This window comes from Cryptomeria japonica, chromosome 2 (genome assembly GCF_030272615.1).
Source record: "Cryptomeria japonica chromosome 2, Sugi_1.0, whole genome shotgun sequence".
NCBI lineage: Eukaryota > Viridiplantae > Streptophyta > Pinopsida > Cupressales > Cupressaceae > Cryptomeria > Cryptomeria japonica.
The window spans coordinates 515,929,708-515,947,129 of NC_081406.1; the positions used below are offsets into that span (position 1 = coordinate 515,929,708).

At 33.9% G+C, this 17,422-nt stretch overlaps 1 protein-coding gene across 1 annotated transcript; it reads right to left on the reverse strand.

The window, feature by feature from the left end:
- Window positions 1-357: 357 nt before the first annotated feature.
- Window positions 358-10,508, reverse strand: LOC131045252 (dihydropyrimidine dehydrogenase (NADP(+)), chloroplastic). Its single transcript, XM_057978803.2, has 7 exons — window positions 10,062-10,508; window positions 3,228-3,491; window positions 2,928-3,098; window positions 2,114-2,226; window positions 1,805-1,991; window positions 1,010-1,119; window positions 358-771 (listed from the first exon to the last, which is right to left on the reverse strand). Exons 1-7 carry the CDS (start codon window positions 10,338-10,340, stop codon window positions 615-617), a joined length of 1,281 nt encoding a protein of 426 aa, XP_057834786.1. The 5' UTR covers window positions 10,341-10,508; the 3' UTR covers window positions 358-614.
- Window positions 10,509-17,422: the final 6,914 nt, after the last annotated feature.

Below are 17,422 nucleotides of genomic sequence, written 5' to 3' on the forward strand. Positions count from 1 at the left end.
CACTCCCCAAGCTTTGAGTCTGTCGCCTCTCAAGACTTTTGTGGTATAAATGCCTCCGGCTATTGTACATTGTAAGCTAAAATGTGAAATTTTCCATCTAGAGAACATGGCACAACTATTTGATTTCCAATTTTTAAGGGCTGGCCAGAGACTATTGCTTCAAATGCACTGAGGAAAACATTTCAAATCTATCAGTCAGAAACAAAATTGCAAAGCCAAATTGGTATAAGTTACCCATTGTTACCTACTTTAATTGGTTATTATGTAGTCAACAACAATAAGACCGAAGGGATTCTAAATTCATTATATAATGACTCTAGTCCTCAACCTAACACCAAACCACAAAAGAACAAAGTCTCAACAAAAACAAAATGCCAAATGATATTAGATCGAATTCTAAAAACTGAATATAATGATAAAGCTTTAGACAGTGTTGAGTTAAAATCCATAAGATACAACAGCTAATGTTGAGCTTGTGTCCAAAAGATACAACAGAAACGTATGCCCTTCGGTAACTGTAAGTGTTGCACCATTCAGCAACACAAGTGTTGCGTTGAGTATCTCATATGATAAATGGAGAAATGCAAGCCCACAGTAGCTTTTTCACCTGGTTTTCAGTTAGAAACCATTGTTTCTGTCTCTTTAACAAAGCCATCGCCTGTCCAGTCCTTGTCAGATGCTAATCCTTTTCGAATGGCATTCCTCTGCCTGATAGCTTCTTGTTGACGCCGTACCAATTCAGTATGAGTAGTGAAGTAACCAAGAGATGCCCTGAAATATATAAGAAATTAGACTCCAGGATAACTCCATTTAATCACCATACACACTTCCTCTCAAATAGACATCTTAAAGATTCCCAAGAAGATGAGATATTCCTAAAATTTGGTCAAAAGTTTCAACTTTCCCTTAAAGATGCCTGGGACAATGGATTACATTAGCCTCATTATTGGCAAAAGAGGCGTATCATTCACATCCATGAATAAATGCTACTGACATGACCTAAGCTTACCCCCGAAAATCTTCAACTGATGAAAAATTATGCTTAGCCATAAAATCTTTTAGCTCAGAGCAGAGTTTCTTCACAAGTCCATAGCCATGCATCATGACTCCTGTACAAACCTGCAAAACAAAAATTGAATCTCAACTGAGGTGTGAATCTTAACAGGCATAAATGAAGGCAAACAAACCAAAATGAGCAAACCAAGTGTTGTTTCTTCTCCTCTGAATAACAAGCAAAGACCATCAAATTCATGGATTTCTAATATGTTACCAACAAACATTAGTTGCAAGAGTTATAAAGGTCCTTTTAATATTGCTAATTGTTTACAAAAGTATTCTACTCATATGAGCTTCAACATGAGACTTATACAAGCTCCTGCAAGCACAACCATTAGACCAACACTAGCTCCTCTCAAGCAACCACATTAGAAACCACCTATGGAAGACCAAGAGCCACAACTTAGAATTCTATATTTGATGTCCCATTGGGATTTGAGCTTGGGTCTTCACAATGAGAACTCAATGCTTTAAGCAATTAAGCTCAAAACCTTGGGCAGCAATAAAGATTTTCATTAGGGCACATATTTATAAAAGAAACATAGCCAACGACAAAAAAATGGGAGACAGCACATTTAAAATTCCTGCTGAAATCAGGGTCATGGAACAACATTTATTACACTTGTTTCACAAGAGTTTCATGGTTGTGAGAAAAGGGTTATTGCTGTCACAGTTGAAAGTTCACAACCAAAAATGAAAACCAAATAGTAAAATCAAACCACTGCACAAAACTAAACCAGTCCTTTACCTGAACAGTGTTTGATCCGAGCAGTATAAACTCAGCTGCATGATTTCCAGTTTCAACTCCTCCTATGCCAGAAAGTGACAGAGTTGGATCAGGGAACTCATTCTTCATCATTTGGGCAATGGACATCACTTTTGCAAGAGCAATGGGATGGACAGCCTTTGAGGAATATCCACCGGGAGTTGAATAACTGCAGAACAAATGTGTCAGAGCTAAACATGAGAAAACTAGAAAAATAAACCAATTGCATAGGACAGCTTGAACAAAACACATTGCGGTAGACAATCTGAGAATTTGTCATTGAGTGCCCACCCCTCAACACAAGGTTCTGGTCTTAATGTATCAAGATTGATCCCCATTACACTCATTATTGTGTTAATGGCTGCAATTCCTTCACACCCCGACCTCAATGCCACCCTGGATGGCTATTGCATCAAAAGAAAACAATAAGATATTTCAAACTTTGAAGGAAAGACTCAGAAAATTTTACAATAAAATTGAAATCTGGAAATAAAAGGACAAGAGAAGGGTAGAAACTTTTCTGATAATCATCACTTAAAAAAAATACAATTTGAATTCTCTGATTCATATAATTTCTGTGGCATCTAAAATTGAAAATCCACAATTACTGTCAATCTAACGCATCCATCTCTCTTGCTATAGTTAATATCCCCATTCCTTGACCTGTTTGCTACGATGTCCTAAGTATTCATCTTCAGTTTGACCTAATCCCTTCAATTTTATTTTTTTTCGGTGACATGGCTTAAAGTCTGCACAAGTAGACTGCCCCTCCAAGATGAAAAAGGATTGCACAGAGATAAAGAGAAACAAGTTTTTTTTATCTTTTATCTTTTTTGTGACATAGCTTAAAGTATGCACAAGTAGACTGCTTATCCAAGATTGAAAACGAGATTGCACAGAGATAAAGAGAAACAAACTTGTGAAAAAAACAAACTAAATATTAAGCATTAATTACTTGTGTTCCAAACAACTTAATAGGAAAAAACCCCAGTAATATATGTGATAATAGTGCCTTCTTTGCCCAAGAGAAACAGACTTGTTAAAAAACAGGAGTAAACCTTCAAGCATTAATTTAGTTGTTAAAAGGCTTAAAAGGGAAGGAAACCTCAGTAATATCTGTGATGTTTGGAGTCATCTTTGCCCAAACAGGGACTGTAGCTTTCTCATTTATCCAACCAGAAACCTCCTCCAATAAGCCACAGTCTTGACCAACAGCTGCACCCATCTTGCGTTCAGGCATCCCATGAGGACAAGAAAAATTAATCTCTATTGCATCCTGAGCCAACCAATATCAAAATGTGGAAGAAGTTGTTAAAACCTGACTTCCCAAAGTGGGGTAAAGTTAATTCAGCATCATAAGTAAATGCCACTGCCCAAAGTACATAAAAAAACACAATTTTCTTACAACTCCAGTTTCTTCTACTCGTTCTATGAGCTCCTGCCAAGCAGCTTTATTATACTCCTCCATAATTGAAGCAATGAGAATCCTATCAGGATATTCCTTCTTCAGCTGTTTAAACTCTTTCAACATAATCTCCAATGGTCGGTCACTGATAAGTTCAATATTTTCCCATCCAATGACTTCTCCTTTGGCTGAACCATTAGAACCTGCTCGTAGACGAGCATATCGTGGAGTCACATTGATGACTTTACTCGAATCCAGAGATACCTATCAATTTCCAAGAGTTGAAATGTGTTATTCATGCAATATTTTCAATGCAAAAAAAATAATAGAGAATTATTGATGATGAACTTGGCATAATTGTACCATGCACATAAATAAAAGGATTTTTGTAAAATTTAACTATGCCAGAAGTCATCCATTTCATCTTGACACAATAAACATAGAACAGGCATATACTAACAAAGTTGCATATTTGCACCTAAGATTTTATTCTTGAGATATGAACCAATGGTGTCTCCTCCTATGTTATCTTAACTAAGAAATCCCTCATCCAGGTATCACCATTTTAATATTAGGTTAAAAATGCCCCTGTCCAGAATAGAAGGGCACTTTTCAAACACTAATGCTGTAACATCAATCGTCAGTGCTGCTAATGGATAATTTGACCATCACTTGCTTTTACTGATTAATTAAATTACATCCAGGGAACCAGAAGATTGATCAGTCAATGCATCAGAAGTTGTACTAGGCCAAAGAAATGGAAAGACCTAAAGGGCGCAACAAAAGTCATCATCATGCAAAAGAGCTTGAAGAATAAGGAAAAGGGATTGAAAGGGTTGATTGGGTTCAAGAAGATAAGTAATCACTGTATTGCAATTTAAGTGTAATATTTTTGTTAAAAAGAAAAATATTATATCTTTTTTCACGCTATATCAAATTCCTCATTGTAATGGCAACTCATGCAGAAGATTGCTATTGTCAAGTAGACATAAGAGACATTCAATGATTTAGGAAGAATATAGTCCAACTGGAGATTGCATATGTTTTGATGGCATTGCTATTTTATAACAAACTAATTTGTATATACACACTGTATAACACACATTAAAAAAATTCTTTATTATCAAACATATCGCAGATTCCTTTCATAATCGTCCTCTCTCTTTATAAATGAACCATTAAAAATAATACATAAAATGAAAAAAGTTTTCAAGAGTGTAAATTCGCAAATGATTTGTACATTGAACCTACTTGATAGGATTTATATTTAGACTTTTAGTAGAGCTCTATATTATCCTTTCAATATGGTTTCCCTGTTACATGTTTATATTTTATCATGAGAATCGCTACTTAGCGTAATTTAGTTTTCTTGTCCTGTTTACATCATTTTTATCATCAATTCATGTGTGAAGAAATTTAAGCACAACTTCAATTTCGAAAGCAATCATCCCAAATAGAGAACTTCAATATGGAAAAAAGGAAGGAAAAAGGTAATCTAGTTTTGAAGTTTAAGTCTTTGAGATTTTTATTTTTGCTATATGACAAAAAGTAATGTTGTATCTAGTCACTTTCTTTTGACTATTTTGATATCGTGTTCTTTTCAATAGTATCCGAAACTCAGGAAGTATGGCACTAGTAGCATTGATCCATTTCTTTCTTGGGTTTTATTCTAACCATCCCTATATTGTCATTCACTACATTTTGCTTGCTTAAGCATCCATTTGAACCTAATGAGAAGGTATGCTAAGTACTCCCAAAGACAACATGCATCTTACAAGTTGCACAATAGAAATAAACAATTAATATCATTGAACCATAGGGATGCATCCTCCCCCTCAAGATCCCTACATATTTGGGACTGGGACATTTTTTGATATTTCATAAACTGTCTTTGTTGCTAAATCTTGCTGAACAACTTTGTCTTTCTTGTCTTCAAATAGTTTTGCTTGGTGATTCATTTTCAAAACTTGTTGAATCATATCTAAGTCTACTAATTGTTCTTTCCCTGCAACTTCTATCATTCCCAGGAGTTGTTCTTTACAAAGATCCCTTTCATAATTCAAATTCCACTACTCTACTCTGATATTATCACAAGTTGCAAAACATGAAGCAGGATATGTTTCTGCCTTTAATTCATAGAGTGGGTTATCACAATATAAGCAAATCTCTCTATATCCACTTCAAAAAGTGGGTTGTCTCAGATGGGAAATCAAATTTCTGTTTAGACCATTAATATTGGCCTAATACTGAAGAATCATCTTCTAAATTCGTCGTTTCTAATTCCCAGTTAATGTCATTTTTTTCAACTTGCTTACCAATGGTAGTGACTATCGAAATCTTTTCTTCAAGTCGTTCTTGGTCATCCAACACGTCCTTAGTAAAAGCGACTCCAACTGGACTGTCATAGGGAAAGAGATCATCCAAAAATTCCTCTTTCATAATCCTTTCAAACAATGTTTTGGCTACTTGTAACAAATCAACTTGTTCATATGCCTTCACTATGACAGTTCCTTCATTCTTGTAGTTTGAGAAACGCACATGGAGAGATTTATTAGGTGAATTTGGAAAATCTTTATCAATAACAATGATATTGAACTTATTACAAGCTTCACCCCTTATGTATTTTGAATTATCACCTGGATCCCACACCATTACATACCAACAATTTTGAGCCGTAGGATTCATGTATTCTTTTCCAGAAGTTATATCCTTTTTACTCCCTTTCAAATGTCTTTCATGGCAGCAAATCTGGAATATATCTGTGCTATCATTCCCATAATTGGAGCTGAAACTATAAGGGTATTTAGAGTACTTGCCTTCTTTAGCTGAATTAGGAGCTTTTGAGGGACTTACTTTGACACAACCATCATTAAAACTTAAAATTTCAGCATTAGAATCAACAAAAACATCCTCCACAACTATGTGCTCCTCAACCTGGGTACTTTAAAAATCAAATATATATGGCAATAGTTCACCTTTTGGGAAATTGAAGGATAGTTCATGTTTGACACATCTTCTATCTTCAACTTGCTTGTTGGCTCTTTCTTGTAGCTCTATCTCTGGCCTTCTTTGTTGGGTCTACCAGTTTATTGTGATTCTAATTCTGATTTTGACTTCTTTTCTCCTATCAAAATTGATTCTTTGGTCTACTTCCTTGATCTCCTCCTTGGCCATTTTTCTTATGTATTCATATAGATCTCTTTTGTCGGGATAATAGTTCCCAAGTGCTTCCAAGTACTCATCAAGGGGAACACTAGCTTTGGAATCTTCTGACAACCTTTGGTACCTGTCAATAATTTTGGGGGCCTCAAGTTTGTACAACAACTCTTGAATAGGATCCATTTCCTCTTCCTTTTGTAGACCTTCGAATCTCTTTGAATAGAATGCATCCATCATCTTAGCTTTACCCTGTGGGCTGGCAGGTCTGCTGCTCTAATACTATTTGAAAGGTCCCACTCTAGAACAGTTATTAATTTCTTTGATATGATAACCCTAATTCACGATAATAATTGCAATATTAATCATAAATAGTAACATTAATATAATTTGGCTTGGAAACTAATAATTTGTCTCTTGAAAAATAAAACACTTATCCTTTATTCTGCTATTCTATCTTCTTCAAACTGCGATGATTTCCTCTTGTATGTCTGCTTTGAAAGTGCTTTCAGATCTGCCTGAATCAAGGGTTTTCATCCCTAACTCAGCAATGGCAATTAAGGGTTTTCATCCTTAATCGCATAATCATGAGGGGTTTTGTCCTCAGATTGGTTTAATCTTTAATTCATTTTCCACAAAGACAATAAATAATGTCTTGATCAATTGATGTTCTCCTTTCCTTGTTTGGACTCCCTTAAATATATTATTTCTTCAACAGTCATAACTCTTCGAAATATCCCATGACTTTTTTTGTTAATTATCTCCTCACATAAGGCACAACAGACCAAGCAATATTCTGTCAGAGTTTGCCCCCTTCATAGAATGAGGTTTATATGATTCGATGCCCCTTAATACACCAAAGTAATCTTCTGCAATTTATGATTAGCGATTAAGGCCCATGGATATAAAACAAAATTTAATTTGGAGTCTTTAAGGATTAGGCAGGGGTTAATCTTATTTTAATTTCAAGGTGGATATTACATTGACTTGAGATTGACTTGTAAATAGTTCTTTAATGAGAGGTGCGCCAAAGATAAAATCCAGCCAAAAAATACATAATGTCGTGGTTTTTTAAGCACCATTACCTATTCAACTAGTCGATTCATCTCTGAATGAATTTGGCACAACTCATACAAGGTTGAAAATATTAAATATGCAGCTGTATAATTCACAATTTTCCTATACAAATGAAATTGCGAAGTTAAAAATTCCATTTTCTTTCAAGTGATTTGGTCCTGCTAAATGAAAATGGTAAAGAACCATCAAACCAAAAACTGCATGGATTGAGAAACAAAGGAAGATAGATTCAATATGGCCTTCAATACGAATATTGATTTTTAAACTTTTATCCCTGGAGATCAAATTAGACATGGACTTATGCAAATATATATTTATATCATAATGATAAACTTTGGTGATCATAATATTGAATGCTAGTTAGGAAAGTGGCCCGCCCAACTGATATCCTGATCAACCTTAATTACTTCATTGACATTGGGATTGCAATGACAACGAATTCAAAAAGGTGTAGGAAGATTGGTAAGACTCAATTTTCTTCCAAAGCTCTGCCACAATGTCAAAGCCCAAAGCACAAAAGTAAAACAACATATATTGGTACTGTGAAAAGTCCACTTTCCAATGCCAAGGCAGGTCTCATACGCCATGTCTAATGCATTAGCAAAGCCAAGACCTAATCAATTCATTAGGCTTGACTATTGTTATCACTGCAAGGTCCCTGATTTGATTCTAGTCAACTCAGTTTAGGCTCTTAGGGTAATACCAAAGTTATCATATGAATGCCAATGGCTGGCAATTTGATCATCATCATTTAATGAGTTAAGAGAGCTTCTAGATGTTAAAAAACTCTCACGCAGTTTTATCCAGAAGCTCTCTTAACTCATTACAATGGAATATGGGAAAAAACATGTCTGTTATTCATCATCATGTAGTTTTTTCTTCTAAAAAGTAACATGAGATGACAAGAAAATACACCCATACTGCCGTAAAAGAATGGTAAAAGTCTTCCTACAAGAATTTTGGGGCTCTATTTAACTACAAAGAACTCTGTTTTGATGTCTCCCGCATCCTTCTATAATTATAAAGAATTTTAATTTTATAATTTCCAATATTTCAAATTCCTAACTTTGGTTCAATGGAACAAATAAATGATGAATAAGTGACAACCATTGATTGCCTTGTCAAGCTCAGTGGCTTTATAAATGGCATGTAAATAGGTTGGTTGGTTTCAAAATCTGTTACAACTTGCAAGGCTAAGAATGAATAATTCAATAATCATTCAATATAATAGCACGATGCAGTCATGCTTCCTTAAAAATCATATAAATACCACACATGATGTTTAATTATATTGAAATCCGATTTCACCATGCTAGACAACTTGTTGAAGCTGGTAAGATATGTTCAGAAAACATAACTTACAGAAAACAGATGCATAAGGCACTGACAAAAGGCATAAAGTCAAACAAATTTGAATGATGTCCACAAACTACAAGAAGTGATTAGAATCCATTAGAAAATCCGAAATCCCAAAGCTGTGTCAACTTTGTGAAGCTAAGAGTAAGAGAAACATCGTACAAAAAGCACGGGGTGCACAGGTCAAGAAATTGGTATGACTATGTTTTCTTCTAGCGATTAGTAAACTTCTATTTTTTAGCAGTTAACAGACTTTACAAGTTATGGAAACAAAATTGAAAATATAGTATACAAATTCCTTTGCTTTGAGATCATTCTGTTTTTGTAGCAGGGTTTTCCATAGCACTGCGTGTAGATTTTGCCGAAGCAGTGTCAACCGCAGAATTTAGTCCTTGGCCTAATAATCTTTTTCATTTTCAAAAGCAAATCCATGATATATCGTTGTTCTATATGAACATCAACTTGAGAAAGAATCTATGTCCTGCATCTTTTCTGCAGATCACTAGTTTACACAACGAGCATTACAAAAATTGGCAATACAATACAAACAAATCCTTTTCATTGAACTTGGCCATTCTTGTCCAGTTATAGACCAAAAAGGGGATAAAATTAAGACAGTTCCTGTAGGCTGTTCATAAAATATGCGCGGGACAACTTTTACTTTAATAATAGCAGCAATTGCGGTCACCGTGATGCTAAAGGCTGTAAGGACATTAAATTCCAACAATTTTTCAAAACGGATCGAACAGTAGAAGAGTCATAAATAATCGCAGGATACAATAATTCATAGGTTTAACAAAAAAATCGACAGCTACTGGGATTTCGGAATTAAAAAATACGCCAAATCTGGATCTTAAATCTTGGTCAACCTTGAACAGGTCTACCGGATTTTCAGTGATCAAGCATTTTTATTGAACCGCTAAAGGAACACGTCATGAATCGTGGCTGAATTTAATGATTCTAGCGAAACTGTACCTCTCTGACTCCAAAAAACGTAATTGACAGTAGGTTCTCTCTAATTTTTTTGATCTTGTAATCAACAGATTTTCTTTTAAATTTTAACTTTTACCGGCACCAGATCCTCGCTTAAAATTCATAAATTTGACTTTCATATCCAAACCCTTCAAATTCGACGATACTTCAAAGAAAAAACTTATAATGAAAATTTGCAAACAACATACACATCAAAGTAAAAGCTTTAAAGAAGGAAATTTTCGTGACAGGCAGAGCATTTAAAAAGCCTACTGTTTTAGCAATGACGGCACCCCAGCCTTCATCGAAAGCCCGTTTCATGACAGTGTAATTTGTACCAGGTGGCCCGGAGCCGATGACGAAGGGATTCGGCAACTGTAGGCCATTGACAGTGACGCTCAAATCGGGCTCACTATTGCTCTGTGAAGCTCGGATCGTCAACGCTTTTCTTCTTCCATGTCCGAAAGCGGGTGTTATTTTTGTTACACTGGCCACGCCACAAGTCCTCGTTCCTCCATTAATTTTCTGTACATTCAAACCCATCCCTGCCATTGCAACACACCACTTTTCTGTCAAAACTAAACCAAGCCCAATGCCAAGTACGGTAAACTAAATGTTAACTTCCTCGCTTTTTGTGATTCGATTCTTTAAAAAGAAGACAAAGTAGGCAAACGCAATGAATTTAACACGTCGCAGTCTCTGTCAATTAACGAGATCTGTTAAAACTGTGGGCAAGTTAATCAAAGATAGGGCCCCGCTAAGTGTTTCTTCGTCCGTCGGCCACGGATGTCAGGCGCCGGCGGCGACTATTTGCCGATTAGATGGAGTCTTAAGACAATTACCTAGAAATTTGTGAATGCTGACAATACCATCGTTATCTCGCTAAATTATAAATGCAAGAGTTTTTCCGTACGGGAAACCTCGGTCATAAATAATCTAGGAAAATATGGTATAGTTGTAAGGAAAACAAATCAGGCACGGTGGCTTAATAAATGGTATGAGCCGATGATTTGAAATTATTTTTTTATTTGTTTTTATAGTAGTTTATTGGATTTCAGATTCACAATATCAAACATGATTCATATTAGGTAGAATGCTTTGTTGTTGAAGAATCCTATAGCAATATCATAGTGTTTTAAAGGATTAAAAAACATGATAGTTATGCACTCAGTCTAATTTTATTGGTGTCTATATGGCATCACATGATTTGTTATTTTTATTTTTATTTTTATATGTAAAAAATACATTTTATTCAATTATGAATCTATTCATGATCAAAGCTAACAACTTTAAAGTCAAATCTACTAGTATTATTATACTATTTAAAAAATTGGACAATAAATCCACAAATGCTATCACAACTTTTAGAATATGCTCAACTACTAGTCTCTCTTATTTTGATTGACTTCAAAATTTGTTCCAAATTAAAGGCTACAATTGAATAATAATCATTCAATATAAAAGCAAGAATATAGTCATTATTGCCACAAAAAACTTATTGACTTTGCTAATTTATTATTTTATTTATTCTTTATTTTGTTCATGAGATTCGCCATTTTCTCAACCTTATCTTCTTTTAATAGAGTATGTAAAGAAGTCACCATTAAGGTAAAGAAGTCATCATTAAGGTATCCTTCTTGAAATGTCTCTATAAGCTTTGCACTCCATTATAAAGTGTTTCTTTGACTCAACTATCTTGGTTGTGTAGGAGACACATACCGTCCTCTTCTATTTTTCTTTTGGTCTCTTTCATCTATATTTTTTATTGGAATAAGAAGAGTTCAAATATAAATTAAAGAGTTGCAAGAGCAACAATATTTATAATTGTTGTATAAGCAAAACTTATAACAGCTGCAACATAATCATGTTTACATGAAATAAGCATGTTCCTTAGAGTCATGCACATCTATACAAAGATTTATAGTGAAAGAACAAAATTTTCAGACAAAATGACAAAATGACACATGATAGCAGAATCCAAGCAAGCAAGCTAGCATGTAATTGGATCTCTCAAGCCACATTTAGTGGCTCTTTTTCATGCAAGAGCATTAAGGACTTACGATTTCTTACCAGCATCAAGATTCATATCATAGATATTTTGGAGGAGGGAGAGTAAATCTATGATTGTCATTGTAGCAGTTGTGTATCATGAAGTTTTTCTTTGCCCACTACAATTTCTTCCATTGCTCTAAACTTGCCAAATGATATGAATTGGTCCTCAAATGCACTATGAACATATTTTCTCTCCAAGTAATATATGTCATGATAGGCCTTTTGGTGGTGATAAGATGTGGGGTTAAATTCATCCAAATAATGTTTATTCCCTATAAATCCTTTTCTCACAGTCATATAGAAATTATCTATAACAAATTATTTCTATTTATTTTTATTATTTAGACATACATTCAAGCTAGTATTACATTTGTTCATTCAATTGTTATTTTGGTTCATCCAAATCTTTTATCTTTCTTTCAAAACTTCTTCAGTGACAATTATAAGCCATATATTTTTCTGAAATATTATAAGAAATGAACCATAGCAACTACCTTAATAGGGAGGGTACTTATTTATATTAGAAGAGTCTCATAGGGAACTAAAAGCTTTTATTTTGAAATTTTTAATAATCAAGTGTTTTTTAATCCTCTATTTACCTTCATTTTATTTCAAATGACTTGTTTTCTCATATTTCACACCCATAAAGCACTATTGGCATTACTAACAACTTGAACAAAACACAAATTATATTCCAATCCCATAACTCAACATCTCTATTTTTGTTTTGTAAAGCAAAAAGAGCTCTCCAACCTCCCAAAATTCTCTTATACAAATTTTCCAAGTAAGATTATTGTTGAAGTATATACCAGGATATTTGTATTATGTTACTTCTTTTAAGACCCCCTTCAAAGTAAAGGTTAAGCTATTTTTTCATTCTCATTGTAAAAGATCATGATATTGGTCTTGTTGGTGTTTACTTGCATAGCCACCTCCTTATGAAAGTGATCTAAACCGCATAAATGCTCTTTCAATCCTTGAGTACACTCATCAATCAAAACAAGATCAATTGCATATAAAAGAAGCATCACAACATATTTTCCTAAATAAGCATTCTTCCCTTGTAGATGTAGTCATCATTGTAATTTATTGATATGTAGAGGTTGGGAATAGAGGGAATCCTTTCTTAGCTCCTATGTCACTCCTAAAGTGTTTTAAAAGGCCTAGTTGAATTCTATTTTTTACTCACCCCCCTTATAAAGTTTATATGGGTGGGGGGCGGGCAGTTCCTAGTAAACTAGTCGTTGGTCCTACCATTCTATAGGCTAGTCGGTATAATTTGCTTGTAGATAGCACATCAATGCTTTCTTGGAATTCACAAAATGATAATAGGCTTCCTCTTTTTGGTTTCACATTTTATCAAGGATGTCTCGAAGTAATGATATGATCATTATTAATTATTTTGGTCTTTTTCTTTGTCATTTTCTCGCTTTCTTACACCCACTTGATTATATGCTCTAGCATGCTTCCAAATGACTTTGCAAACAGTGGATGGATCATGATTGTTTGATAGTTAGATAGATTTTCCATAGCTCCACTCTTGAAGAGAGGAGATGGATTGCTAAACTAGTTGTCTAAACTCTTAGAAATCTATGTTGAATATCTTATTAGTGTCATAAAATAGGGTTTTCATTCCCCATTTTTTATATTATGGATGTAGCACATCTATGTCACAAACCTTACTTGTACCCAACTTCTTAACACCTTAATCTCCTATTAAATGAATAATTTTGTTTTTGTTGACTATGGGAGGGACAACAAGGGGCCACTTCCTTTAAATATATTTTAATATAATTTATTTGTATAATCTAACCATGAGGTAGTTGTAATATTACGTGTTTAATTTTTCTCTATTGAAGTTCCCTTCAAAATGATTTTGGATTGTGCTAACCATTTAATATATTAGTTTTTCCCTTCTTGTTGTAACAAACTCTTCTTGTTTTACAGTCTATTTGTACAAATTTATTTGTATCCTTTTTACCTAGTTCTTTTAGAGCTCTCCTTACAACCTTGCAATCTTCATCATAACATCCATTTATTGTAAAAATTCTTATTTTTTTGTTTAACATTATTTTAAATCCTTTTGAATTATGTTTGTCAACTAATGATTGTTTAAACCTTGTACTTGTGTTTCTCTTTCCTCTTCTTGGGTTTCTTGCTTAAGTCCTTCCTTAAAGATGAATAGTTCTCTTAGCTATATTATATTTTTATATCCATTATATTATGGTATCATTTTAGTTTTCTTGGAGAATCTTCAATTGTAATCTTGATTACCTTGTCTATCAAATTTTCTAAGAAAATTGTAGGTTTCACATGTATAAGTTTTATAGATTTATTCCACATACTCATTCAGTTTTGAATAATCAAATGATGCATGTTATATAAAGTCAATATTTTTTACCACAATGACAAATAGCTCTTTTATCCTTTGAACTTCTTCTTCATTGATAGGTTTTCTCTTCTAGTAACCATAAAGGATTGTAATCTTATTTGTCGTATGATATTTTAGTTTTCTCATTGCTTTTACATTAAAATTCCCAAGAGAAGCAACTATCCACGTTGAAAGTGCAATGAGATGTCTTGCTTTAGAGCTAGACATCTAGATCTTCACCATCAGTCACATATTTCTTGTAATTGAAGCTTCTCAAGCAAAGTAATAAGTTGTAATTTTAATATTTTTTAATAAATTATATTAATCTAATCCAAACATATTGTCTATTTAGGTCTTTTTTTTCAACTCAATATTTTAATCCCATGTTTCTTTTCTAAAAGCATATATTCCTCCATATCCCTTGCCATTTCATGTTATTTCATTGCAAACTACAATCTCCCAATATTATTCAAAAGTGGGTGTGTTGTAACTATTATGTTCATGAGTTTCCATGTGACATATTATTCCTTCTACAACAAACTTGAACCTAGGTTCTCTACTTTGAGGGTATCATCTACAATTCTAATATACAACTTTTAATAGCACTTGGTGGTTTGTGGAAGGGATAAGGGGTTATTCCCTGTTATCTTGGAGTTGATGAATAAAGGCATAAACCTTGCCTCTTTTCATCCATGTTTGCTTAATTTTTTCCTTGTTGCCTTTACTTTCTTTGCTTCTTCTCTATTATGTTCTTGTATTGTTGACATGATTTAAAGCTTGTGATTGGTGATGAAGGCTTTTAATGTTTTTAACCATGCTTTTTATCTTCATTCCTTGTTATTATTATTATATTCAATTCTTCTCATCACTCCTCTTCTTGATTTAAAGTTAAAAGGTTTTCACATAAATAAAATATGGTCCTTTAAAAAATCTCCTATTACTTAGAATGTTTTTTTGTCTTCTATTTTCATCATAAAATTTAATAGGTATACTACTCTATTCTCCTATTGTCCCAATACTCCTCACTTGAAAATGTTATCCTTCTATTATAATTTGTATCTAATGAAGTCTCTTAGAAGACTAATTATGTTCTAAACTTCTCCATAGTCCCTCAACCAAGTTTAATAATTATATTTTTATTTTTCATATTCTACTTTATATTCACTTTCTTACATTTAGAATGCTTGTTATTCTAGTATCACAAAATTGCACCCTTATGCAAATTCATGTTTATCTAGGCCCATTTTAGTGTTCCTGGACTTTTGCACTTGACATGTTGATGAAATAGGACTGATTCCCGACAGACATCTAAGAGAGGAGGGGTGAATCAATTGTCAGAAAAATAAAACTTACACAATTCAAACTTATTCTCAGATCTAATAATTGACCATGAAAGCATGAAACAATACACAACATGAACACACATAGCACCAAGATATTTGACGTGGAAAACCCGATCAAGGGAAAAACCATGATGGGAACCTACCCACAATATGATGATACTCTATTAGAAGTATATGAAATATTATAATGGGGAATGCACATGTATTCGGGCACATTGCCTAAAGCTCATTGCTAAAGAACAACAAGGGCTACAACCCTGGGAAGAATCATTGTCTTACAAACACATTAAGATCACAACTAGAAGATCATGAACTGAAGAATAGCATCTCCTAATGCCTGGTTATAGTTTCGATTAAGAACAACTTCTTCTTCACTCTTCTCGGCCTTCGAAAGATTAATACATTATTCATACATTTGATTCTCGTCCATACACATCACCTCTCCACAACAACACACAATTACAAAATATATTACATTTATTTATACATGACATCAACTCTTCACAAGGTCGACTCAACACTCATCACCTAATTACAAAAATATAACCATACACGCTACAAAATCATATGCAGACCAATCAATGATAACTAAGACATAGCATAGAACCATATCACATGCCTTGAATGCGAAACACCTCCAAGAATTATGCATCAAACTCCCACAACACGCTACTATTATCTGGTCGACCATAAATAAGAATAGTAACACGTAGAACAAAATCATCAATTATGCACAAAACGATCAATGCGGACCACCAACACAAAATGCAAATGATCTAGAAACATCCACAAGAATCATGAATTACCACCGCAACATCCACACAAACTCAAATTACTAGAATCACATCATCATTATATCTAGCTTCAATAAAATTAACTGCAACGATTGTCAACTTGGAAAAATCACTTGTGGAGCTCCAAACCATGAACCACTTGAATTGAAGATACACATCAACATCCCAAATATTCCTCCAAATTCATAGATCAAGATATTGCAATGTGGAGCAATGCAGATCAAAATACTGACACTATGCCACCAGTAAACAACTAAAAAACTAACCATAACACAGATAACCATAACTCACTCAGATTTTCATGTGGACCTCTAAAAATTATATTGAATTATCTACACGCAATCCTCTACAAACCCTTTAATTCGCAAACTCTGATCATCAAAATGCTAAACAAAATAACTCACTGATCTTCATTGCAACACTATCACAGAAAGAGAAATATGTCGACATCAATGACAACACATCTCTCAGATATCACTTAAGCTCATATTTGCAGCATACTCCAACAAACATCCAACAATCTCCTCCTTTGGCATTGATGGCAACATATGATGTGAAAAACATTCAATGGCAAAGAAATCAACAACTCTTTGATATTACTCTCTCCCCCTTAGATCACTACACAGATTTTCACATGAATCTCTCTTCCTTTGAAATCAATGGCAAAGACACATATTTACAATAAAAACACAAAACAACTCACAAAACTAACTTACTGACTACTCCCTTTGAGTAGCAGCCTCCACTCATCAATCTAGATCACAAGATATGACTGTGAAATGCACCATACTAATGCATACTAGTGCATCTTAGTTCTGATCAGGAGGGGCAATCACCCCTAACTTCCCTCTAAGATACTCAAAAGTATCCTTAAGCAAAGGCTTCATGAAAATATCTGCAATATGGTCCTTTGTAGGAACATACTCCAATCTAACTTATCATTTCCTTCTCTCTCAAAAAGTGAAACTTGATTGATATATCCTTAGTCTTGGAATGCATCACTAGACTCTTAGAAATGTTAATTGCACTTGAATTGTCACGGTAGATAGCAATAGGCTCATCATAGACAACTAT

What these genes read in the sequence shown, in the direction of transcription:
- LOC131045252 (XM_057978803.2), bottom strand. Translation starts at nt 10,340, where the DNA reads ATGGCAGGGATGGGTTTGAATGTACAGAAAATTAATGGAGGAACGAGG. An exon ending in CCAGAACCTTGTGTTGAGGG is followed by an intron (nt 1,992 to 2,113) that starts GTGGGCACTCAA and finishes TTTGTTCTGCAG; the next exon opens with TTATTCAACTCCCGGTGGAT. An exon ending in TCGGATCAAACACTGTTCAG is followed by an intron (nt 1,120 to 1,804) that starts GTAAAGGACTGG and finishes TTTGTTTTGCAG; the next exon opens with GTTTGTACAGGAGTCATGAT.